The 25,243-nt window shown below is 33.3% G+C and overlaps 7 protein-coding genes across 9 annotated transcripts; 2 read left to right on the top strand and 5 right to left on the bottom strand.

The window, feature by feature from the left end:
* Positions 1 to 374: 374 nt before the first annotated feature.
* On the bottom strand, positions 375 to 4,191 carry LOC105634513 (myb-like protein X). Of its 2 annotated transcripts, none has more exons than XM_089722725.1 (2): positions 3,882 to 4,191; positions 375 to 2,428 (listed from the first exon to the last, which is right to left on the bottom strand). In XM_089722725.1, the coding sequence occupies exon 2, from the start codon at positions 2,335 to 2,337 to the stop codon at positions 628 to 630; it is 1,710 nt and encodes a 569-aa protein (XP_089578851.1). In that variant the 5' UTR covers positions 2,338 to 2,428; positions 3,882 to 4,191; the 3' UTR covers positions 375 to 627. The 2 variants fall into 2 exon arrangements, with proteins under 2 accessions (XP_089578851.1, XP_012072768.1); XM_012217378.4 differs by having other exon boundaries at positions 375 to 2,395.
* Positions 4,192 to 6,908: 2,717 nt separating this feature from the next.
* LOC105634534 (uncharacterized) lies at positions 6,909 to 9,414 on the bottom strand. Its single transcript, XM_012217400.1, has 3 exons — positions 9,356 to 9,414; positions 7,264 to 7,933; positions 6,909 to 7,199 (listed from the first exon to the last, which is right to left on the bottom strand). Exons 1-3 carry the CDS (start codon positions 9,412 to 9,414, stop codon positions 6,909 to 6,911), a joined length of 1,020 nt encoding a protein of 339 aa, XP_012072790.1.
* Positions 9,388 to 11,375, top strand: XTH10 (xyloglucan endotransglucosylase/hydrolase 10). The gene is made up of 3 exons (XM_012217377.4): positions 9,388 to 9,700; positions 9,771 to 9,964; positions 10,853 to 11,375. The coding sequence occupies exons 1-3, from the start codon at positions 9,413 to 9,415 to the stop codon at positions 11,253 to 11,255; spliced, it is 885 nt and encodes a 294-aa protein (XP_012072767.1). The 5' UTR covers positions 9,388 to 9,412; the 3' UTR covers positions 11,256 to 11,375.
* Positions 11,376 to 14,272: 2,897 nt separating this feature from the next.
* LOC105634510 (uncharacterized) lies at positions 14,273 to 16,948 on the top strand. 2 transcript variants are annotated; one of them, XM_012217376.4, is made up of 6 exons: positions 14,273 to 14,416; positions 14,518 to 14,605; positions 14,698 to 14,796; positions 16,076 to 16,146; positions 16,233 to 16,295; positions 16,393 to 16,948. In XM_012217376.4, exons 2-6 carry the CDS (start codon positions 14,539 to 14,541, stop codon positions 16,675 to 16,677), a joined length of 585 nt encoding a protein of 194 aa, XP_012072766.1. In that variant the 5' UTR covers positions 14,273 to 14,416; positions 14,518 to 14,538; the 3' UTR covers positions 16,678 to 16,948. The 2 variants fall into 2 exon arrangements, with proteins under 2 accessions (XP_012072766.1, XP_012072765.1); XM_012217375.4 differs by having other exon boundaries at positions 14,277 to 14,456; positions 14,539 to 14,605.
* A 2,935-nt stretch (positions 16,949 to 19,883) lies between these two features.
* On the bottom strand, positions 19,884 to 20,609 carry LOC105634509 (pathogenesis-related protein 1). Its single transcript, XM_012217374.4, has one exon. It carries the CDS (start codon positions 20,564 to 20,566, stop codon positions 20,081 to 20,083), a length of 486 nt encoding a protein of 161 aa, XP_012072764.2. The 5' UTR covers positions 20,567 to 20,609; the 3' UTR covers positions 19,884 to 20,080.
* A 791-nt stretch (positions 20,610 to 21,400) lies between these two features.
* On the bottom strand, positions 21,401 to 22,185 carry LOC105634508 (pathogenesis-related protein 1). Its single transcript, XM_089722952.1, has one exon. It carries the CDS (start codon positions 22,132 to 22,134, stop codon positions 21,646 to 21,648), a length of 489 nt encoding a protein of 162 aa, XP_089579078.1. The 5' UTR covers positions 22,135 to 22,185; the 3' UTR covers positions 21,401 to 21,645.
* Positions 22,186 to 23,158: 973 nt separating this feature from the next.
* LOC105634507 (pathogenesis-related protein 1) lies at positions 23,159 to 23,891 on the bottom strand. The gene has a single exon (XM_012217372.4). The coding sequence runs from the start codon at positions 23,837 to 23,839 to the stop codon at positions 23,348 to 23,350; it is 492 nt and encodes a 163-aa protein (XP_012072762.3). The 5' UTR covers positions 23,840 to 23,891; the 3' UTR covers positions 23,159 to 23,347.
* Positions 23,892 to 25,243: the final 1,352 nt, after the last annotated feature.

Below are 25,243 nucleotides of genomic sequence, written 5' to 3'. Positions count from 1 at the left end.
TTCCAAAATATCGCTTTCTTAGAAGAGTTTGAAGGGGATAAGACAGAGAACAAATAAAAAAAAAAAAAAAAATTATAGCTTTATGGTTAGTGCTGAGTACAAATTGATCGAATTGATCAAACCAAAACAAAATGACTAGTTCCATTTGCTTTATAATATTTTCAGTTTGGTTTTAGTTTTAATAGAAAAGAAATCAAAATTTCAGTTAGTTTAATAAATTGCCAGAACTTCACCAAAAAGCAAATTCCAACATGCTCATACTCCACAAAAATCATAACTTTTATCTGGAAGCCAAAGAATTAGAGAGAAACTTTCTGGTTTTGGTGACAGATAAACAAAGCAATCACCAACCTACAAAGGAAAAGATTTAAAAGTTCCAAGGAAAAAGGGATATCATATCAACTCAAGTTGTCAATTTGCCATAAATTACACAGGTACAACCGTTAATAACATTAAACTGCCTACATTTTACCTGCAATGCTAAAACTGTATTTCTAGACATGACCATATTTCAAAAAGACTAGAAACATCTCAAAACTCGTCAAATTTTTGTATGAAAACAGAGTGAACAAGTAACTAAAACTTTTTAGATCACTCAGAAGCACAAAGAGCATTTCATTAAAATTCTCATTCTGCTGCAGCGTCTCGGCTGTTAACCCCTTCTACACTATTCCCTGGCAATGTATCCAGATCTATGCGAGCCTCTTTCTCATCTTGGCTGACTGAAGTATCAGAAGAATCAATGGGGTCCTGAATAAGAGCTTCAGTTCCGTCTGTTGACGAGTTTGAATTTTCATCTGTTCCACTTGATTCATTCTTGGTGTCTGAGTTCTCATCTTGAGTAGCATCTGCAGTCTCCTTCACTGTTGAAGATGATCCAGAATTGACCTCTGCTTCAGCTGTAACTTCAGTTTTAATAACTTCATCTGAGTTTTCAGGCTTTGAGTTAGCAGAGGAATTTGAGTCTCCACTAACTACAGGTTTAACAATCTCATTTGTTTTGTCTGGTTTTGAATTAGTAGAGGAATTTGAGTCTCCATTATTATCAGGGCTATCAGGTTTTCTGATGCTAGAAACCACGTTGTTATTAACCTGTTCCAATTCAGTGGTTTTTGGGTTAGATGCTTCCCCAACACTAGCACCACCATTTTGAGCTTGATCAAAATCAGATTTAACTACTGTTTGATCCTGTTGGGATGAATCAGACACCTTAGAGTTCCCATCTGGAGGGCTATTGCCAGCTTCTGTATTTACATCCAGTTTGTTGGTTTCTACTGGTTGATCATTGGATACAGAAACAGAAGTTAAATTTTCATGTGATTTATCCTCACCATCCTTGTCAACAACTGTCACATTCAATGGTGAGCCAGTGTCAGACTTTACACCTTCTCCAAGCAGTGATGTCGAGTCCTTTTGATCCCCATTGATCTCCTCAGATTTGTAGTTGTTGGAAGTCTTCTCCGGTTCTAAATCGCTTGCCACTGACTTCTCCAAACTTACCTTCTCAGATTCAGTGCTTATAGTTTCGGTATCATGGGTCACTGCACTGGAAGCATCATCTGCCTTATAATGTACTTCTCGAGCCTCATGATCATTCTTAACACCCCCATCATGTTCCTGATCTTCCGTTGAAGTTTCATGGTCCACCTTAGCACCTTTAGCTTCGCCATCATCATTTCCACTTCCATTTTCCTCATGTTCTTCCAATTTCTCTTTCTCTTCATCCACAATATCCTCCTCTGGATCACCTTCTCCTATTTTCTCTTGATCACGTTCGTCGATCTCATCATCTCCACCTCCACCTCTCCCTTCATCTTCTATCTCATCAACCTTGATCTCTTCTTCTAGCTCTTCATCTGCATGTTTGTTTTCCTCTTCTTCTTTCTCTTCATCACGCTTAGTTCCTTCTTCTTCTTCTTCTTCTTCTTCTGCTTTCCCTTCATCATCATGCTTACCTTCTTCCTCTTCCCTTTCATCTTCTTCATGCTTTGTTTCATCTTCCACCTGTTTTTGTTCATGCTTAATTTCTTCGATTTTATTTACTTCCTCATCTACTGTTGTGTCTTCATCATCATCTTCCTCATGCTTCTCATCCTTAGTTACCTCCTGCACACGAGGATGAAGACTTTTTCTTCCCAAGTTTGAAATCCCATCACTACTTTGAGCTCTGACAGATATTTTTGTGTCTTTCTCGTCAAACTCTTTCTTCTTATCATGGGAATGCTTGACTTGGTAGATTAACCAAAAGCAGACACCAAGCAATAAACAAATCTGCAGAACATGTTTTACCCTGAAGCCTCTAGATCTAGAGTTTCTACTTGGTGTCCGTTTGATCATGATGAAAGTCTCCAATCACCAACTCCCGACTCCCCCTTTGCGTATAGCAAGTCAAAAACTACATAGAATCCAGCATTTTAGAATTAAGTAGCTGAAAGAGATTAAGCAATCATTAAAAGCAGTTCAATTATAACCATCAACAAGCCATTTCAGAACATGTTTTTCCGTTAAATTAATTATACATTTATAATGCAGCAGAGACAGAACTTAATATGAACTCTACAATATCAAATCCTCAAATGCTTTTTTAAGTTTACCCACTGGAAGACCAGATTCAAATTTAAAGAACACCAGTCGATATATAAATTTCTAACCAAAATCCTACAACTTTATGTAATTAGTTGAACTGGAACCCAACCCACAAGTACCTGCTCAAATCTATTATGCTGTGCTTGAATCTTCTAATGATGTCAGATAAGGAAAAAAAGATAAGAAAATATCAGATCCACACAATTTTCAGAACTCAGCCATTTCATGGTTGTAACCAAGCCTAGAATAAACAATGATCAGACATATTAAAGCAACTCTCTTTCTTTATTTCTTCATTCATTTATTAATCAAAATGCAAGCAGTTAAATCTATGGCCATCTCAATGAAGGTACACAAATGCATTTTCCTTTTTACTTCTGAAAAAGCTGCACCATTTTCAGGTTGTTTTTAGTTACAATATCACTTCTGATCGAGGCATGCCATTTTCAGATTTTTTTTTAGTTACTATTTCACTATTAATTGCAGGAAGACTCTATAACGAGTGCCAAAAAATAAATATACCACCAAACATACTTTTTTTGTGCTATTTTTAGTTTCCTCTATTTGGCTGTAGAAGAAATCAAATTAGACGTTTTCAACTAAAGAGGTAGTTGAGATTAATGTATCATTCAACATTTGACAATCATCAGGAAGGCAATCAAATTTGATGAAGATTTCATCAAAAAAATGCTTAATAGCCTATGGATATGTTTTTTGTTCAGTCATTTCTGCTTTAGATGGATATCAAGAAAAAGACAAAGGAGGACAAAAAATTTTAACTGGTACCATATGCGTTCTCAGTTCTAACATATTGCTATGAATCTCAAAGAGCCTATATGTTCTTTCCCCCCCTCATTTATCAAATTAATCTAAACTAGTTTCAACAAAGAAAGATGCTTTCCTCTGCAACGCAAAGTAAACCCACATCTGTTTTGCTCGTCTATCAAAGAAAACCAACAATTAAAAACTGCAACAAAAACACAAACTTGCTCAAGCAAAGATGAATTGAAGCCCCAAAGAAAACCCTAATCAGACGAACTAAATCAAACCCACAAATACAAAATACAAAACCCAGTCCTTTATAAGTAACAACCGCAACCATCTGCCATAATAGTTCATTTCCAAGTACTAAACCCAAAAAAACCACCATACCAAACAAAAACAAAAAGAAATTTCTTGAAACAGAAACCAGTACAAAGCAATTAGAAAATGGAAGTACAGTTAAACAAAATAATTGCAAAAGCCAAAAAGTTAATCAATCCATCAATCAAGCAAGGGAGAAAGAAAGAAAGTACCTGGAGCGAGAGACTGAGACAAGAAAATTATTTATTACGTCAAAAAAAAAAAAAAAAAAAAAGAGAAATGCTATACCCAGCGGCTGGGTTGGAGAAATGGGTTAAGGCAAGTACTTTGTTTCCCTGTGGATTTTATTACAGTGGGTAGATTTTTGTAATGTATAGACTTTAAATACAAAACAGTTGACGGGATCCAATAACTAGAAAGCAGAGAGCCTTCCATGAGTAGGAAACTCCGCCATGTTCGCGCGACGTGTGTAAATCTTCGAAGGCTATTGGTTTGAGAAACGGTTTAATTTTATGGCTGTATTCGGCGGTCTTTTTTCTAGCTTTATGCTCTGTATAAATTTCTTCATTGACGTTCATTCTTGGGTACGGATTCGGGTTCGGGCTGGGCCTTATCGGGTATGAGATTTTCTTTCTTTTTTAATTCAGGTTTGACTCAAATGAAAATATATTATGTCTTTAATTAAGACAAATCGGATTTAAACGACAGATATAAATATTGGATCGGATCTATTTAAGTTGGACATTATTTAATTAGAATTTATTTTGCACATGGCAATTTGTATTCTTTTAATGCAAGTTGTAGCAATGGAGCAGTTTATTAATTAAAATCAACTTAAAATTATAATACATCTATTCGATAATACTCGTTATATTTAAATTTTATATTTCTTTAAAAAAAATATTAAAATTATTTAAGTTACAATAAATTATTGAATAAATTGATTATATAACCTTTAATTTAATATTAATTCTCTGAGAAAATCATTAAATTAAAGTAATAATTATTGGTCATATACAAAGAATAAAAATGAAAAAAAAAATATTTATTACTCCTTAAAACTATAAATGTAATAAGTATTTTCGAACAAGTTATTTTTTTAAATACGATAAGTATTATGGAACAAAAATAGTAATAAATTATTATATAATGATATGTAAACCTACCATTTAAAAAACTGGGATGAGACTAGTTTTTGGAATTGGGAGGGCTCCAAACCGGTCTAATTCCAATTTTTAAAATAATAATTAGCCAGAAATGGCAAAATCTGCTAGAATTGATTGATTCTAATTAAAAGAGGAAAAAAAAAAAAAAGCATGGAAGGTGATATGAAAATTGATTTTTTAATTTTTTTATTTGTCGTAATTAATATGCCTATTAAATGAAAGTGAAATGAGAGTAGAAGATAGAAGATAGAAAGTGAGTTCCACTTATTGAATCTGATATGGGATATTATTGAAGATTTTCGTTGTTTTGATAGGTCGAAGTTTAATAGATACTATCATTGTTTTATAATATTTATCATATTTATAATTTTACGTTCTTTAATAAAATCATTAAATTTGTTTACGTTACGATAAATTATTGAAATTAACTATATTACCCTTAATTTAATACTAATTATCTAAGAAAGTTATTAAATTGAAGTAATAATTATTGGTCATATACAAAGGATAAATGTGGAAAAAAATATTTATTATTTCTTGAAACTATAAATATGACAAACATTTTAAAACAAATTATTTTCTTAAATGTGATAAATATTATAAAACAAATGTATTACCGTAGATGTGCTAATGTGAATGCATTTGTTGCTTTAGCAGATTTGTAGATGTACTTATAATTGAAGTGGTGATGCGTCTTGTGCTGGCTTCATATACCAAGTTAAATGTCTCTTCTCTTTTTTGTTTTGTTTTTTTTTTTTTTTTTCAAGCCAAGTAGCCCATTATTGCATTTGGAATTTTATTCGTGCATTTATTATTATTTTTAGTTATTTATTACTTCCTCAGTACTTTTTATATAGAAATAATTAAATTTTCATCAAAATTAAAAAATGGTTTAATTAACTTTTTTTTCCTTTTTTTTTTTCTTTAATTTACCCATAATATCTCGGTAATTCATCCTTTAATATTAATATATATCTTAAATTATGTTTCAATTTTAAATAACGCTTTAAATACTTTGTCGGAATGAAGTGAATACAAGCAGGTATAGAAAAAAAATCACATTTATATTCTAATGGGAAACTTTTTTAAATCTTTGTTGGAAAATTGTTTGAAAATTTAAAAATTTGTATTCATTTAATCTTTCAAACACCTTTGATTATTGAAAACATATTTAAAAAAATGTAATTTTTCAAATATTCGAGCAAAGTTCATAAGGATTCATTTCAATATGGTCAATTTTAAAAATTTGTGGACATTTTCTATTCAAACTCCATTTTAATTAATGCTTATATTGCCTTGAACACATTTTTTTAACGAAAATTGATGAAAAAACAACTGATTGTCCAAAATTTTTTTATATTAAATGCTCATCTATATTTTTGTCTACCGATACTTTGAGAATCTCTCACACTAACTACTTTATGAGATAAGAGTAAAATAGACTTTTTATATTAACATTGTTTTCCAAGTTACTAAATTAGGCAACATTTTTTATATAAAATAAAACTCCAAAATAAAAATTTTTCTTGTATAAAAAGGACGGGGGAGTACATAAAAAAAGAAAAATATAAACTTAGAATTTTATAATTTAAATTATAGAGTTTAAGGTTTTAAGGTTTAGAATATAATATTTTAGGATTTAAAGTAATCATCTAAACTAGGATATAAGATTTAGTTTATTTTTCTTATTTATAATTTTATCTCCTCCATTGGAGGTTCCATCGTGTATATGCAACCTACATAAAATACACCAATTTGCTATTTTTAAACATTATTTTCTCACAAATGTCCTTGTCCTAGAAATCGTTATGTTGTGTCCAAAATATTCTTGCCATACCCCAAAATTAAAATATTAAAATGATATATTTTAAAAAATTAATGCAAGTTTATTATTTATTTATCATTTTATTATTATTATTATTTGAAATGGAGATCTTTATCAATAATTCAAATCAGCAACTTGAATACTATGAAGATGGTCTGGAATCATAGACCAAAATGTAAGACTAGCGTGATTTATAGCTTCTCTAGCAAGAGCAAGAGCAGCCATATTGGCTTGTATTCTAACCCAAACTATGTCATGAATGTTTGGAGATGATAACAATTCGTTGCAATCTTGAACCAGCAGACCGAATCTGAATCATTATCACATGGACCCTTGACAGCCTTGCAAACCATCTGAGCATCCATTTCCACAATAACTCCATCCAAACCTATCCGCTTCAGCCAAGATAAAACCTCCCTAAGACCAATAGTCTCAACAAGCTTCGACGGATACAGACCCTTATAGAAGCCAATAATACCACAGAGAAACGAAAGAATCATGCTCATCTCGAACAAGTGCACCGAAACCTGACCTGTTAGCTGCAGAAAAGGTGGCGGAGTCAATATTACACTTCAACATCCCCATAGGAGGCGGTTGCCACACCTGGAAAGGAGTGGGATGATGAAGAATTGAAGTCAAAGGAGGCACCACCTGTTGAGCCGACTGCCAATCATAGAGGATACTCAAAGCTGAACTGACCATCACCGGCGCCAAAGGCAAGACGCCACTCCATAAACGCTTATTTCTGTAGTTCCAAATATTCCACACAATCACAGCTGCTTCCACCCTATCAACCATTTCACCCCTATTCCAAACCAACGACAACCAATCAATAAAATCCTCCGCAGCAAAGCCCTGAGACCACTGTCGCCAAACAGACCAACAAGAAACAGCGACAGGGCAACCCACTAGAGCATGAACATCTGTCTCCTCTTCACCACATGCCAAACACCTATCATCGATGTTCAATCCTTTCAGATGTAGACGACTCTTAGAAGGAAGAATATCATGACAAGCTCGCCACAAGAAGTGAGAAACCTTAGGCGGGACTTGCAATTCCCAGATGCACTTCCAGATCACATTATGTGCTGCAGTTTGCCCTCTAAAAACAAGATTTCGCGCTAGATGGTACGCTGATTTCGTTGTATATTTACCATCAGTTGTCCAGTGCCAAATCAACTTGTCTTCACAATCCCGATGGCTCAGCTTTATACAAAGAACAATAGCAGCAATATCAGGAGGAAACAATCCCCGAACCAGATCAACATTCCAACTGCGAGACAGAGAGTCACGCAAATCCACAACTAATGCAAGTTTTATTTTTTAAAACAAAGGAAATCACATTACGATGGACACATCCTAAGCTACGTGACACCAAAATAATCACTTTAGATGATACGAAAAATATCATGTGGTAAATAAATCCAGAAGTAGCTATCAAAAGGCAAACTATGACCAAATGCAGCCATCCAATGAGTTTGTTTTATGGAAAATATGAGAAATCGCGACAAAAGATATTTACTCTTTATGTTATTGATGGGAAATTTATATTTTGTAAGCAAACCAATAAAAATGCTCCAACAATATTTTGTTCTCATGTTATTAGAGACTGCAATAAGGTAGCCCATAGCTTAGATAACTATGTCCTTATGTATGAGGAAGATGAATAAATTTGGATTCGATTTTCTTAAATTAGAGGTTAGAACTCATAAGATAAAAATGTGTGATGTGGACTTGGGGCAACCGATGTTAAAAAAATCTTTATGTGCCCTTAATTAAAATTGGGACTGGACATTCAGTTGACATTCGGCATTTGAAATCCTACCCCTGAAATACTGATTAACTGAATTAGGCCAGATCAATACTAAAAAATTAGTAATAAACAATTAGTTAGCTTAGCTTGCCACTTTTATATGCCTTTGATGGATTTGATATCTAGTTAACATGGGATTCTTAATAGCTTATGCTTAATTCTAAGTTTTTATTTCCCCTGGAAAAAAAAATCCAATAAGATAATAAACTTCCAATCACATGGAAATGGAAGAGTATGCAATTCCTTCCTTTCTCACATTGATAACATCCACACTTTTAAGCTTAATTATTTTCTAAGAAGTTCCTTTTTTTTAATAGAATCCAATTTATCATAATTCATTAATTAATCCAATTGTACTTAAAAAAAACCCACAATTTCCATTTCTATTCAATTTCTACACAAGCTTTAGAAGGTAAATTTAAAATGCAGAAATAGTGAACTAAATCCGATCCATTCCATACAAAATCCTAAAGGAGGAAGCAAAGAATAAATCCTTCAAAGAGTACAAAAGGAAAGTTGAAAGAACAAGTCATTCTAAAAAGAAATACAATACAAAAGAAAGTTAACTCTCAAGTCAGTTCCTTAAACTTTCTGCTATAGCCAGTTCAAAAAAGCTTTAATTTATTGAGAAAGCCTTTAATTATGAAACATTATCATTAAATTATGAGTAAATTATACTTTAATCAATGAAAAGATATAATTAATATTAACCCAATAGCCAAGTGACTAAACTTATGTACTCAAATAAATTAATTAAATTCTAATAATTTAACTCATAAAAACAATATTCCTTTGCTTTTCTTTAAAGATATTCTTTCTTGAACAAAACCCTTTTTTTCTTTTCACATTTTAACTAACTTCCCATGCAATGCATATATATACCTTACATATCCACCATTTCCTTGAATTATATCCTCTTCTACCCAAAAATAATTAATCATGTTCATCATTTTCAAATTCATAGTCTTTCTTGGGTTTATTATACCTAATTTCTTTCAAGTTTCATTTTCTTCTGTTATTTCCACTGGAGATTTTAATAAGGACTTCTTTGTAATGTGGTCTCCTAGCCATGTAAACACTTCTGCTGATGGCAGGACAAGAAGCTTGAAGCTCGATCAAGAATCGGGTTCGGGTTTCGCTTCGAACCAGATGTTCTTGTTCGGACGAATTGATATGCAAATAAAATTAGTGCCAGGCTATTCCGCAGGCACAGTTGTGGCATTTTATGTAAGTAATATTAAGTGTTCTTGCTATTGATTATATGTTTAGGGTTTGCTTAATTAGTAATTAATTGCAGTTAACATCAGATCAACCTAACCGTGATGAGATAGATTTTGAGTTTCTTGGAAATGTAAGTGGAGAGCCATATATTCTTCAGACCAATATTTATGCTGATGGATTTGATAATCGGGAAGAAAGGATTTATTTATGGTTTGATCCTACGAAAGACTTCCATAATTATTCTGTCTTGTGGAACCTTCACCAAATTGTGTAAGCACCATCTTTCTTTTTACCAAGTGATTCTTATAATTCTTTTAAGAAGTAAAAATCTTTTTCTTCTTCTTCTTTTTTTTTTTTTTTTTTTTTTTTTTTTTTTTTTTTTTTTTTTTGAGTTGCATCAATATCGAATCAATTGCAGATTCTAAAATTGGAATAATTCAGTTATGAATGAGAAAACGTTAGTGATGTTTTTTATCTAATGGATAGGGAGTTTCGCTTTGAAAACATTTATGCTATAAGATTGCAGGGCTGGGACTAGGGGTGAGCAAACGTTGGGTTGGGTTCAAACCGAATCAAGGCCATGAAATAAAAACTGAATTTTTTTCACAGCAGACTGCGAGATTGACATCTGAACTGAATCAGTTGGTTCGGTCTATTTTAGTCTGTTTTTGGTCATTTCGGTTCGATTTTAATCCAACCAATGAATTTTTATGCAATCGAACAATAAATTCATTTCAAACCGAATGAACTTGTTAATCGAATCGAACTAAAATGGATCAGTTCGATTTTTGAATCGGTCTGTAGTTTTCCAGACCCCTAGCTGAGACTATAGTTCAAAATTTAGGAGCTAAAAAATAAAGACTATGGGATATTGAATACTAATAAATTTCAAATTTAGTGTATTATAATATATGTATATGAATAACAAATGAGTTCAATAAATTTAATGATGAGTACATATTTTTTTAAAGAAAAAAAAGATAAAAAATTTATATATAGAAGACGATTTTGAAAACTTTGGGATCAATATGTACATGTAAAAATTATATAAAAATTAATAGATAAAAACTTAAATTTTGAAAAATGGGTTGCTATGCACCAACATAGTGCTGCCTCTGTTTCCATTAGGACAATCAATTAATTAACTCTTTGTTATAGGTTCATGGTGGATTGGATACCTATAAGAGTATACAGAAACCATGCAGATAAAGGAGTGGCATATCCAAGGTGGCAACCAATGGGGATAAAAATCAGCCTATGGAATGGTGACAGCTGGGCAACAAGAGGTGGAAAAGACAAAATTGACTGGTCAAAAGGTCCATTCATAGCTTCATTTAAAGATTACAAAATTGATGCTTGTGTTTGGAATGGAAATCCAAGATTTTGTAGGGCAGAAAGCTCTACAAATTGGTGGCATAAGCATAGCTATAACACTTTAACGCCTATACAAAGAAGATGGTTCAAGTGGGTTAGATTGCACCATATGATTTATGACTATTGCCAAGATAAAAACAGATTCCAAAACAAACTTCCTAAAGAGTGTTCTCTCCCTAAGTATTGATATGAGCTTTCTATTATTTTGTTGTTCTTGATTTTATTATTGGGATTTCAATCTTTTTTAGCTTGATAATTATTTGAAAGTTTTCGAAATATATTAATAAATGAGTATTTCTTTCCATGATGAACATAGAATCAAACAGATCTTTCGCTTTTAGGTGAAAGCGCAATGCTTGCTATATCCTCTGGCTTTCCTTAGTCTGAAGCCACTGTTGATCCTTCAAGAATGTTCAAGATAGATAATTGCAGCTCTAACACCATCAAATTTAGTCTCATCATCATCTACATAAAAACATAACAACAATAACATCAGAAGACTAATCAAATAAACTATCTGACAAAAAATCATATATTAGCATAAAATTCGAAACAAATAAAGCGAAACTCTAACCTATATATCCAAATAACCAATTATGAGTAGTAATCAAACATGCAGCATTTTTTGGTGAAAGATAATTTTTCCAATTGGTTAAAACTTTGCATTCCATGCTAAATGTTGAATCTGAAACAACAGCTGTGATGGGAATGCTCAATATGTCCCTTGCATGAGAGAAAGTGTAGGAAATCTATATTCATTGTCTTTCCACTAAGAGAGCACATCCAATGGCTGCTTGACATCAAACCTCTTTTTAACCAAATATACATCCAATTCTGAGTTAACTGAACATTGTTCCTCTGCATAGCGATCAAATTCCTGCATTACAAGTCATATATTCAAGGATTTATATAGACTACCAATTTTTACATATATAAGTAAGATGTACATAATTTAGACAGAAAAAACTATGAAATACCCATCTTTAAATATTATGTAAATTAATAAATCAAAATTGCAGCAGGAATCAGTTCAAAAATCACAAACTTACAGCAAAGATATCCTCATTCAAATTAACTTCAGCACCCATTCCCTCAGATGATGATGTACTGAAAGTAGGATTTTTGCTCGCATACTCTTTGAAAAGACTATTAAGCTCGTTAGTCATGTGTTTGCACTTTTCTGCAGCAGTTTTCCCATCTAACTTTTGATAACAGAACTTTACGAATCCCAATTTATATCGAGGATCCAATATAACAGCAAAAGCAAGCACCATACTATAGCAATCCCAATGCTTATCAAATTCTAGTTTCATTCTAGCTGCCATGTCACTTATGCAAGGATCTTTTTCCTCACTCCATTGCATCGATCTGAACTCAATCATCCAAATATTGCAAAATACAAATTTGCTGTAGATATTTAGTGCCAGAAAAAAGATCTGCAATATCATGAAAAGGTTCTAAAAATTTACAAATCTTCACAACTCTATCCCACTCTTCATCTGTCAGATACCAAACGTAATCTTCATCAACAATGTTCAAATGAGCAAATGCTTGACAATAATATAGTGCCGTTTCAAGCATGAGATATGTGGAATTCCATTTATCAAGGTGATTCAACCGTAAGCTTTTAGAACAATCATACCCAACATCCTTCGCAAATCTTTCAAATTCTAGTTGCCTACTCTTTAACCCAGTCACATATGTCACCCCTTTCTCTAATCTTGGAAATACAATGATCAACCACCTTCAAGCCTTCTAGAACAATGAGATTAAGGATTTTGGCACCACAATAAACATGCAAAATATTATGATTACAAGACAAATTACCTTGCCCATTAAGGTGATCAAACAATAAATCTTGCATATTAACAAAAATTCTTGCATCATCCAAGGTGATTGTAAATATTTTCTTCTCAATTCCCCCCTCCATTAACATTAAATGAACTTTTATATACATTGCATTATATGGAGGAGGAACATGACAAACATTTACAACTTTGCTAGTTAACTTCCAATTGTCATCTACATAATGTGCACTGAGACAAAGAAACTTTTGGTTGCTTCCACTTTTGGTTGCTGCATGAAGTCCATATGTCACATGTCAAAGATATCCCACTAGGAACTTCCTCCAAACTGCGTTTAAGTTTTTTTCTCTCTCTCATATATAACTGAGAACAATGTGCTTCAGCCATGCATCTACTAATTGGTTCGACATTCCTATTTAGATAAACAAGAATGTCTGAATTATCCTCAGCAAATTTAAAGGTATATCCATGTCTTAAAATAGCTAAAACAACTCTTTCCATATGCATATCTTCATAAAAATCTCCAACTAATTTTGCTTCATGAGATACCTTCAATTGATGTGCATTCTTGCGAGCACAACTTGAACAAAAACCCATTAGGCGTTCACAATTAGAACTAGAACCCGTATCATATACCTTGCCTACACTTTTGTCTCATTTATGTGGAATTGGCCCGTCGCCTTTTGGAAGGAACTACACAGCTATCCTCACTTTCAGCCATCTCCGCATGCATTAAATAACTGCGATATAAATAAACGAAAAAGTCCATAACTCTGTGTACTCTAACTTAGAATGTCAATGTATAGAACTAGTATTGCTTGGCTTAGGTTGATGTATGTAGCATTATAATATAATATAAAAAAAAATCAAAGCTTTGGTTGATATATTAAGGATCATGCTCTGAATTTTTTTTATTGGACCATGTTCTACATATTTCAGCTTCTAATCACAAGTTTCTTCTAAAATTTTGATAATTTCCATTGATTGTTTTATTTCATATAATCCAACTAAATGTTGAGCAGATATAGAATAGCTGGTAAATAATCAATTTTCTAAAACAGAGGCAGGAACAAACTTAGCTTAAGAAATTATCAACTGCAAAGTGCCTAGAAGATTAAAGATTAAAGAAAAAAGAGAGGTAAAAATCAGCTAAAAATACGTTTTAATTACCTGAAATTTGCCGGAGAAATGAGAGATTGGACGCCGGCGAGTCAAACGGGAATCCGAGAAGGGGATTTAAACCGCAAGCAAATGACATTGTGAGAGAGTGACTGTTACCATTCCGTGGGTTTATCGATTAAGGGATTGGATAATGGATTGTTTAAAGGTTTGGCGCGTGGATTAATAATCTTATATGTTTTCTAATTATTTATTAATATTTTAAAAAAATATATAAAATATTAGCTACACACTGCCGTTTAAGGCAGAGAGTGGTACGAAGCCAATTACCAAAAATCCAAAACCCAGACACAGGACACACCTTCCGCCGCTGGCCGCTCTTTTCTCCTCGCTTCTGCCGCTTCCGTTTCACTAAAATCTGGTGGTAATTAAATTCGCCATAACTTCAAAATCAGAAGTTCGAGGTTTGTTCTTGTGGAGTTTTGGCTTCTCGGTAGGTAATCTTTTTTGGGTTTTTATTCATAGATTTTGTTTGTTGCGGATTAGATGGGCAGTTCAAGCAGAGACCTTTTGCATTTGGAGCAGAAGAATCTCTCCACAACATCTCCTCTTGGTATATCTAAACCCTTGCTTCTGCTACTGCGCTTTATGTGTTTATGTAATTTATATGTATTAAGTGCTCTTGCTATTTTGATATCTATGCAGAATCCACACTTCTTGTTTGTAAAAAGGATTCAGTTTCTAGTGCCAAGAAACCTCCACCTAATGGAAAGCCCACGACTATTCCAGTTCCCGAAAGCCAAGGTAACTAACTATTTTCACAATTCTATTTCTTTTGTTGCAGAAATTAGGTTTGTTCTTTCTAATCTATTGACTAGTTAGTGTTGCTGTTGTTTATGTCTAAATTTAATGATTTTCTTGGTTGTGGTAAATTATTACTTCAAAATGGCACTTGATTGGTGAAGTTCAGCTTGTCACTAACTTAAATACCAAAAGAAAAAATGTCTGACTATGATTATATTGTGGGAAAGGTCTCTGTTGGGCCATTTTATCTGTTATTATTATATAAATACTGCACTCTGGTTCTCTATGTCTGTTTGTGTGGTATATGCATCTTGTTTCTGTCTGCCTGGTAGCTTTTTATCATCTTTCAAATGTCAAGATTACAACCTTTTTCCTTATTCGAAACTTACCATTTTTGTGTGAAAATGCATACTAGGCAGTACTACGTTGAGAATATACTGAATTGGTTTACTCTGTTATATACGGGTCACTCTGGTGTATTTGAGGTATTGTCACTTTCCTGTTTGTTATTCAACACGTCATGGGCAGAACTGCCACTTGGTGATTGGATTTGTTTGTAATTTCAAGTTCTATTAAGTGTAATATGTAAGATTGCATTTGGCCATGTTAGGTTTTAACACTGCTGCTATTTTTTTCTTCAACAAAGAACTTGGGGTTAGGATCTGTGGCTTTTACATATCTAGGCTTCATATGGAAAAGAAGAGCATCCAGTGCTGGGTTTCTATTATGATGTACAATGAGAAAAGCCCAAAGAAGAGTAACAGGAAAATGTTTATTTCTAAGCTGGAGGATACATGATTGACATTCTAGCAAAAACCTGTCATGAATTTTGGGTCTTGGATTTCATACTGATATATTTGCATCTATTAGATCTTATGGATCAAAATGCTAAATACCTCAATATAGATGGCTAACATGTTTGGGCAAAGCCAAGATGTTTGAATGGTGCTCTTTAGGTTTGACCTTGCTTGTGCAACAATTATCATTGATATTGAGGATGAGCAATGCTGAAAGAATACGTGTGATTGGCGAAGTCTCAATTATGTAGTGGATATCTGTAGTGGTAGTTTTAGTTGAAATGGATATTTGATTATTAGGAGTCCACTTGGCACTGAGTGTGCCAAATGCAATGGGGGTTCAAATTGTGTAGTCAAGGATGGGAAGAGGCTGCCTTGCCTAATTGCACAACCACAATCCAAATGGGTTCTTAAAATATGAAGACATGAAGGGTTGATGTTTGCTATAATAATTGTCACCAATGTTGTTTCTACTGCTGCAGTTATGGGAAAAGTGAAAGATTTCCTAGGAGTCATATCTGAAGCCAATAAACGGTTGCAGCAAGATGCCAAGGTATATTTACTTGTAACTGGGACTGTTTTCGTTATATCAACTCCATAAATCTTGTATTTGCGTATGTTGTTCTTAAAAATTTACAGGAAAATTCACAAAATTATGATATCGAAGTGCTTGATGGAACTGAATCTGAAGTCATTGAAATGGTAATTAGGACTGTTCTGCTTCCCTCCTTAGGTTGCTACAGGCTACAGACTTTCTCCAGGAATCATAATTTAAAATTTCAATACATCTCAATTACAGGATTTAATGCTGGGTATTGCTGATCTTCATACCCCTGAAGCAATAGCTGCTGCTGAATCTGCAATAAGTGGTGGTCAAGCTTTGGACTCTGACAGCAGTGAAACAGGATCAGACAATACAAGTGATGAAGATGGAAATGATGAAACAAGCAGTGATGATGATATTGACGAAAAGACATGCTCTTCCCCAAAACGTAAAACATCCAAGTCTGGCGAAGATCGTTCAGGCCAAACAGTTGGAAATAATGGGTCCAAAAAGCGGCCAAAAATTGTAGAGATGAGTTGAAGCTTAATTTTATCAGTGAAAAGCTTGGCTCCAACAAGTCTACTGAATTTTATCGGTGAAAAGCTTGGCACCAACAATTCTATGGTAATTAGATAATTGTTATTTAGGTGTTTTATTCTTTTGTTTTCAACATGTCCTGAGCTTCAGCTTGCCATTCCTCCCTCCGGATCTTTCTTTAACCTTCAAACTGATATTTTTTTACCCTGTGTTAAACATGTGATAGTTTGTTGATGAGTGATATCTGAAGTTTAAGCAAAAAGCTGTTATAGTATCGCTATTGTTGTCTATTACATGTACTTTTTTTTTTATCATTTTAAATTGATAATTTTTGTTGGAGAGAATTTTTGTAAAATTCTGTTTTGAAAATTTATGTTTGGTGTAAGAAAATGGTTTAACCGAAATAAATAAATAACATTGAAATGAATTGAATGAAATTTGAAAATACTCGATGAGAACGAATGAATTTTCCATTCGGTCTGAGCTCATATAATAATTCTCAAAAAAGAGTGAAGCTATGATTCTTGGTATGTTATAAGGCCCTTCGTCCTTTCCTGCAGGTGTGTTTAGTGGAGATCGAATTCGAATTTTTTTTTTTTTTTTTCACATGCTTAGTCTGCATTTTAAGTGAGTCATAACTCGCAGGTAATCATTATTAATTTTGTTATGTAAATAAATATTTTCCACAATAAAAAATAACAATACTTGCCACATGTGATTGAGTGAATTTATTGAATTTTTTCATTGCAAGTAATTTACAAACCCACGTATAATTGATGTAGAATCTAAAGTGTTAATCGAAAAAAAAAACCTGTACTCTTTCCAAATATTAGGATTTAGCAGAAAACTATTATAGGTGCAAAAGAAAAGAAAAAGAAAATGAATTTTCCCTAGAATTGAATATATAATAAAACTATGATAGGTAATAATTGTTCCATTGGCAGAAGATCAACGGCAGTAGCCATAAAAGAAAGATTTCTGAATGCTTGTATTGGTCTGATAATCTCTGAGGGATTGGGATGCTCTTCTGGAGAGTAATAAACTGTTAATTTCTCTAGTGATTTCGCGTGCTTAAGCAAGTATTTAATGAATTCCAATGCATTCTTTCCTTCGCTAAGCTCCATCTCCACTTTCTTCAGTCTATCAATTAGCTTCAGGCTCTTGGATTCCCATGTCTCCACAGAAAAACTAGTTTTGTTAAGCTCCATCTCTACTGACTTCAGTTTATCAATCAGCTTTTGGGTTTCCAATTCCCATTCCATACGTACCTGCAGAAATTGTTCTTTTGTTAATCCATCTATCAATTTTAAAGTCTCCATTAATGTCAGGCAGACATGCTCAGAACTGTAAATTGCTGATTGTTTAACTATGATTACCCGCTACTATATCATGAAATAATTTAAGGCTTTAGATATCTATATATTACGTTACATCGACATCGTCCACATTGTTCTCGTCCATATTGTCATCGTCCACATTGTCATCGTCCACATTGTCATCGTCGCTCTCATAGCCATTGGAAGGTGCACCAAAGCAAGTTCTCATGACAAGAGATTGTAAATTAGGCAATCTCTGAAGAAATGAGGCAATTATTGGGAAATGGTTTTTCTCAGAATCAGGAGTGAGCTGTAGGTTCAAGCTCTGCACATTATGCAATGAAGATGATGGAAATATTTTTGTGAACAAAACCTGTAATTTATAACAAACAAAAACAATTAGCATTAACGAATGAAAGAGGAATCAACCCAAAACTGAGTCAGAAGGACCCATTTGTTTCACAGAAGGAAACAGGAAAATATGTTCAGGGTTTGATGGGGGGTTACCTCCAGAAATAAGATACCTACACCAAGCTCTTTGGCATGTTTGACACTCTGAAGAATCTCATAAGCATTTCGAGCAGTAGTTGAGGCATAGTTTGCACATAAAACATCAACAAGATTGGTTTTAGCAAAAATGGAAGCACTTTGCAGAGAATTGAAGCTTCCTAAATGATAATTCTCAGCAATTTGTCCTTCCATTGTCAAACAGACAAGTTTAGGAGCATAAATTGTTACCTCTTGTAATCCCCCATTGGAAAACCAGTACAAAGAGATAGAAGCAAGTCTGCAACCTGAAATATTAACTGTAGAGATATATACAATACGATCCCATTCAACTATTTTCAAATACTCAAGACTTGTGTTTGTAATGTCAAGGCTAGTCCCTGCCCCCCAGTCAACATTGACAAGACTCAACTCCTGCAAAGACTTGCAATAACACGACATCCATTCTCCAAACGACTTGAGCTCGATTGGAACACCACTAAGTTGCAGTTTCCGAAGAAAACCAAAACCAACTGTGGGCAAGTTGAGAACCTTGATATCGCCTCTAGTACCAATAGTAACAATGTTTCCGGGTGAGTAAATGCAACCATCGAAATACACAGGCAACACTAAAGTCCCAATCTTTGTATGTTCCTTAATTGATAGCTTCTCAACATTGCACCGAGCTACTTGTTTTAGGCAAGATTCTAGTTTGAAATCCTCATTGTAAGTGTTTGTTCTCCAAGGCCAGAAATCTCATGAAAAGGTAAAGCTTTGTAACTTCAGTCCTTTTCGGTAAGCAAGCAACCTTTGTGTGAAATCAAGAAGCTGGAACCTTTTGACATGTTTACTAAATTGTGTATTGTCGAACCAAATTTCCAAGTTGGGAACTGAAATTGAAAGATCTCTGCATCTTCGAGATAAAGTGCTGAATTTTGCAATCTCTTTAAAGGTGCAAAAATTAAGGATGTGATGAACGATGTGGTCTGGAAGATCAAGAATTCCATATGGTGTAGCTTTTGCTATCAGCTCGAGGGGTGGCTCCATAATTAAGTTTCTCAAAGATTCAAGAAATGCAAGAAAACAAGAGACGAGAGAAAGATTCTAAGTCTTATATGAAAGTAATAAAGCAATAGCATTACTTTGTCTAAACCGAATCAGAGTAGGATTTAATACATGGTGAAAGGAAACCTATTCTTCTTTTGACTTGGTAAAATTAGGTTTTATCTAAATTACATAATTAATCTTTCTGCTAAATTCATCATTATTCAGAATAATTAAATAGTGTATATATATCCAAGTCCTAAAAATAAAAGGGTCATGAAAAATATATTTGTAGGAAAATCGTAAATCAGGGGACTAAAAGTAATTAATTAACCCTTTTAAGCTACATAATTGTCATGTACATTCATTAAGAACGATGACGACGTTTTATTAGCAGTTAACGGAAAATAAACAAATGATTAAATACAATAACTGAGATAAACCCAGCAATATATAATTAAATCTTTACAATCAGGAGTATAATCTAACGACTAAATAATATAATTCACTGAGTCGTTTAACCCTGATTATAGAAAATGAATGATAGATTGATTGATCGATCAATAGGGTTTTTGTCCTTCATAGTTACCAGGAGGATCATAGTTGCAGGAAATTAAGGTTCCACCATTATTGCATCTGACCTTAGCGCACCCTATACAAGTAGTGTCACGCCAAACCACCTGTTTATAATGACCACATTCTTTCCCTTCACAACAGGTGTTAGTATTATAATCATAATCAGCCCCCTCATCAGTCCACATTTTCACCGCATCCGCCACGGAAAGATCATCGGAGCACCATGCCAAGTTTTCACCATACGGCCCTTCCGAATGGACAAGCTCGCAATCTCCAATGCGTTGACTTGTGTAGTCTTTCGCATACGCCTCTAACTTCTTATCCCATATTAAGGGTTTAAGACCAACAGCCTTTCGGGCTTCTGCGTGTGGTATTAGATAGTCTTCTGGTCCGTCGTGAGCGTTAGAGGGAAGAACTAGAGTTCCACTCATGAGAAGAACAATAGCTAATGGGAGTTTCAATGATATCATTTTTGATTATTTATGTTTTCTTTATGGTGAAAAACAAGGTTAGGAAGTAAGTATATATATTTAGAGACATTAGGAAGAGGATGCTTTGTGACCATTAAAGTTTTTTGCACTATAATAATGGCGAACTTCATGGTTTATGCAACGTCTTTTATATTTTTAACCTAATTTTACATGATAAAAAATAAATCCAAAATTGCTTGATTTAATGGTTGAAGCCTTCCTTTTCAACTTCTATCAAATAGCTCAGATGCATCTGAACATTTCTAACATGCATCATTTTCCTCTTATCACGGGTTGCTATGCTTTCCTTCCTTTTCCACTTCTATGTTTAGTCAAATGATTAAAATTTAATATTAATGAGGTTTGGTATGTCTGTCTTTGTCACATTAATTATCACCAAGCTAGTAAATATTATTTAAAATAAAAGAAATGCTTATCTATACACTCGGTGTATGGTCCACTTATGGATCAAACTAATTATAAAAAAAATATTTTAATTCAAACAAAGATATTTCTAACTATAAACTGAAAATAAAAAGGACAAATGGTGTTTATCAGTAATGGTGTAGATCGGTTTACATATTAACAAAGATCTTTGATTGGCTTGGTTCCATACACAAGAATTTTCCTTAAAGAGAGGCTAGTATTATTACTGTATAATCTACAATATTATACTAGAGCCTCTCAGGAATAAAAAAAAAAAAAGATACAAGACTTATATATATACATCCATTTTGTCTTTGTAGAAAGATGATGTCTAGAAGATAGTATTTGATGGCTTAAGTTATTGTAATCAGCAATCACGGGAGTAAATTGATAGTGAAACACAGGAAATGAGGACAAACTCGTAATATTTTATTTTATTCTATTTGGCTTAAAAATCTTGCCCCTTTACAAATAACCAAAAGCAAATCTCCATGCTGGAAATCAGGAAGACATATATCATATTCTATTTTATTCCATTTTTTCTTGGTCAACTTAATCTAGGCTGAAACCGGAAGACAGAAATCATATTCTTATAGTCTTGGATATGAACCAGGACATATTTTATCCTTGGGTAAATCTAAACGACATTATGATTAATAAGGTCGTCTCCCAATATAATTACCAGGAGGATCATAATTGCATCCAATGAAGGTTCCTCCATTAGTGCAGGTAACCTTAGCACACCCTAGGCGAACCGATTCGCGCCAGACTACTTGAGTATAGTGGCCACAAACCTCGCCAGGAACACAAGAATTAGAATTATAGTCGTAATAAGTTTTCTCATCAACCCACATTTTCACAGCTTCTTCGCCTGAAAGGTCTCCACTACCCCATGCCAAGTTCTCGCCATAAGGCCCCTCCGAGTGCACAAGGTTGCATTCACTGACGTGCTGATTTGCGTAGTTTTGTGCATAGGCTGCTACTTTTTTGTCCCAGCTCATAGGTCCAAGTCCAACGACTGCTCGAGCTTGGTTGTGAGCATTCAGATAGTCTTCAGGTGTTTGTTGGGCGTTGAAGGGAACGGGTAGAAGTAAGACTGTGGCTATGAAAAGAGGAAGGGCTAATAATTTGAAACTACACATTATGCAAGGTGAAATATTGTTGATTTGGTGAAGTGGTATTTGATGGGTATTCTATTTATAGGCCTATTAAGGATCATGTATTCTGAAATAGCATAATACATAATTTAGCCAATATAATTTTTTTTTTTTTTTTGGCTTTTATACGCCATGTTCACATGCTCGCATTGACCTCTTTTGGATTATCTACCCATTTTAGCCAATATAATAATCTTAACATTAATTAGATTGTAAATTCAAATCTAAAGATTAGATTATATATTAATTTTTTTATTAATTAGTACTTACTCCTTCTCATAAAAATAATCTCACTTATTCCAAATTATAATTATATTTCTCCTTTTAGAAGAAAATAATACCTACTTCCTATTCTACACCTATACAATATGCATATATATATATATATATATATATATATATATATATATATATATATATATATATATATATATATATAAATCAAATCTTAAAATAGATAATTAATTAAATATGAACCTCTCATATTTATAATTTACAAAAAAAATGAAAAGTTATAGAAAAATTCACATAAAGACTGTGGTTTAAGTATATTAACTTAATCTATATGAAAGTCAAATTATGTCTAGTTTTATGAAATGGAGAAAAATATTTAGTACATAAAGTAAAAAATTATAAAATGAATGATCATCATTTTGAGTATTAAGCTATATTTGCGCTTACAATTAAATAACTAAACTAAATATTTATGTTAGTCTTGTGTATGTTAAATAGAGGATTGATTAGGCTTAAGATGGGTAGATCAATATATGGACAAGTTATATGGTTAATGTGAACAAAATTTCTTAGAGAAACCTACAGATTGTGGCTCAGTGGCAAATTTGGCTGAACATGTGTAAATATTTCTCAGGTTCGATCTCCACTAAACACATTTGTAGGGAGGGACAAAGAGCATTGACTGTGACTAAATTCCAAGCAGGATTAGACGGTTCTGGACAATACATAGCATCCGGAAATCGATGGTTTAAAAAAAAATCTCTTAGAGAAGACATAATAAAATAAAGCTCGTAGCAATCTAATTAATTGGATAGAACATTCAAATTAAATAAGCTTCACACATTTCTTTTTATTCTCTGAAGCCAATAAATCATACACCAATTGCATGGCTTCTATTCAACTAGTAATACTGATAGTTAATTAATATTTTGTGGAAGCTTTTTGATAATAAAAAAGATTCTAGTTAGTAAGGTTTTTGGCCAACATAGTTGCCAGGAGGATCATAGTTACAAGTAATAAAAGTTCCTCCATTGCTGCACCTCACCTTAGCACATCCAACGCGGACAGAGCTACTCCAAACCACCTGAGTATAATGGCCACACATCTGGCCGGGAGAACAAGAATTAGAATCATAGTCATAATAGGCCTTCTCATCAACCCACATCTTCACAGCATCTGTGCCTGAAAGTTCAGCACTACTCCATGCCAAGTTCTCGCCATAAGGCCCGCCGGAGTGCACAAGATTGCAGTCTCCGGCGCGTTGATTTGCGTAATTCTGTGCGTAGGCAGCTACGGTGTCGTCCCATGACAGTGGGCCAACACCTACAGCTGTACGAGCTTGGTTATGGGCATCTAAGTAATCTTGTTGTTGGTCTTGGGATTGTATAGGAAGGATTAGAGCCAAGTTGATGAGAGCAAAGAGAGGAAATAGTGAATTCTTGAATGAAAGTATCATTTTTGGCTGGTTGGTACTGTATGCAGTGTAAGAGAAGATGTTATATTGGCTTATGGATGAAGAAAAATGAGATGTTTGAGAAGTATTTATAGGCATTTTAGGGTTGGAAAATTATCTGAATTTTCTTAGGAGTAACATGCATTTCAATAAATTTCAAAAAGAAAATGCACTTAACTGAATTTTCGTTGGAGGAACGTGTCGTAATTACTCTGTTTTGCATTCAGGTTGAAATTATTTTATTAAAAATTGATTTATTTTTAACTTACAGTTAGAATTATTCTCGGATGAATTTATGTTCAACATCTCCAAGTTTCCATTTCAGGTGATATTACAAGTGTATTTAGAAATATTAAAAATAAATAATATTGTCCCACGCTAAGCCAAACGGTAATAGATCCGGATTCAAATTCCTTTTCCCAGTACTCAAAATAAATAAAGAAATAATATTTCTAAAAATACACTAACCTAATTTAAAAAAAGTTATTTGGACAATTAAGGTATTTAGGTATTCTCAATAAAGAAAAAAATTCTGAGTTTTTCTGTCTTATCCACCAGGATTTAGTTTGATCGAAGAATATTCTAAAAATATTAAAAGTTCCATTTTTTTTTTGTTTTTTGAAAAAAAAGGAAAATGGAAAACACAAATGCAAAAATAATTTAGAATAAAATTCAATATACATATATTTCAACATTTTTTTTTTTGAAAGAGTAAAACTTATAGCCTTTCATTCATTATCATAAATCTCGGACAAATAATGAGGAATATAATTCCAGATATGTAGATGCACAAAGCGAATAGAAGCTCGAGCTAGGGTATGAGCCTTTAAGTTCGCTTGCCTACGAATCCATCTACATGAAACCAAAGGGAGTTTTAAAAATAAGTTCTTACAATCAGAAATAATACTCCCCATATCCGATCTGAATAAAATAGAGGAGCTCAAAGTAAAAAATAAAACCTGCGAGTCCATGAAAATAGTACTTCCACGCTCAACATAATTTTGCTTGAGAAATAATAAAAAACTACGAAGAGCTACAGCCTCTGCAATAGAAGGATTCGCACCACCTGTAAAGTGGCTTGAAACTGTTTGAATAAAAATGCCTTCCTCTGTCTCCATATATATTTCAACATTTTTAATATAATACTTTTTACAAGTACATTACTCCTTTTGAGGATAGATGATGCAGTAACACCGAATATACATATACGTACCTTAAGCTTCACCAACAAAAATTGTCATTTAGGTATAAAATTAAAAATTAAAAATTCTCACACATTCTTCCTCTTTAGAAATTTTTTATGTGCCAATGACTTGACGGATTTTGTATTTTGAAATTTTTCTCTAGCTTTTAGTATTAATTTCCATGAACAAGGGGTACTACTTTTCAAAGAAGGACTTCTCTATA

This window comes from Jatropha curcas, chromosome 6 (genome assembly GCF_041381405.1).
Source record: "Jatropha curcas cultivar XTBG-Jc1 chromosome 6, XTBG_Jcur_1.0, whole genome shotgun sequence".
Classification (NCBI taxonomy): domain Eukaryota; kingdom Viridiplantae; phylum Streptophyta; class Magnoliopsida; order Malpighiales; family Euphorbiaceae; genus Jatropha; species Jatropha curcas.
This window is presented reverse-complemented; position numbering and strand designations above follow the sequence as displayed.

Bases quoted from the DNA above. Each gene is read 5' to 3' on its own strand.
- LOC105634513 (XM_089722725.1), bottom strand. From the start codon at position 2,337: ATGATCAAACGGACACCAAGTAGAAACTCTAGATCTAGAGGCTTCAGG.
- XTH10 (XM_012217377.4), top strand. From the start codon at position 9,413: ATGTTCATCATTTTCAAATTCATAGTCTTTCTTGGGTTTATTATACCT. The intron at 9,701-9,770 runs GTAAGTAATATT...AATTAATTGCAG, and splicing joins GCACAGTTGTGGCATTTTAT to TTAACATCAGATCAACCTAA. The intron at 9,965-10,852 runs GTAAGCACCATC...TCTTTGTTATAG, and splicing joins TGGAACCTTCACCAAATTGT to GTTCATGGTGGATTGGATAC.
- LOC105634534 (XM_012217400.1), bottom strand. From the start codon at position 9,414: ATGATTAATTATTTTTGGGTAGAAGAGGATATAATTCAAGGAAATGGT. The intron at 7,934-9,355 runs GTATATATATGC...TCTGTCTCGCAG, and splicing joins GGAAATGGTGGATATGTAAG to TTGGAATGTTGATCTGGTTC. The intron at 7,200-7,263 runs GTGTGGCAACCG...CCTTTTCTGCAG, and splicing joins ATCATCCCACTCCTTTCCAG to CTAACAGGTCAGGTTTCGGT.
- LOC105634510 (XM_012217376.4), top strand. From the start codon at position 14,539: ATGGGCAGTTCAAGCAGAGACCTTTTGCATTTGGAGCAGAAGAATCTC. The intron at 14,606-14,697 runs GTATATCTAAAC...ATATCTATGCAG, and splicing joins CTCCACAACATCTCCTCTTG to AATCCACACTTCTTGTTTGT. The intron at 14,797-16,075 runs GTAACTAACTAT...CTACTGCTGCAG, and splicing joins TCCAGTTCCCGAAAGCCAAG to TTATGGGAAAAGTGAAAGAT.
- LOC105634509 (XM_012217374.4), bottom strand. From the start codon at position 20,566: ATGATATCATTGAAACTCCCATTAGCTATTGTTCTTCTCATGAGTGGA.
- LOC105634508 (XM_089722952.1), bottom strand. From the start codon at position 22,134: ATGTGTAGTTTCAAATTATTAGCCCTTCCTCTTTTCATAGCCACAGTC.
- LOC105634507 (XM_012217372.4), bottom strand. From the start codon at position 23,839: ATGATACTTTCATTCAAGAATTCACTATTTCCTCTCTTTGCTCTCATC.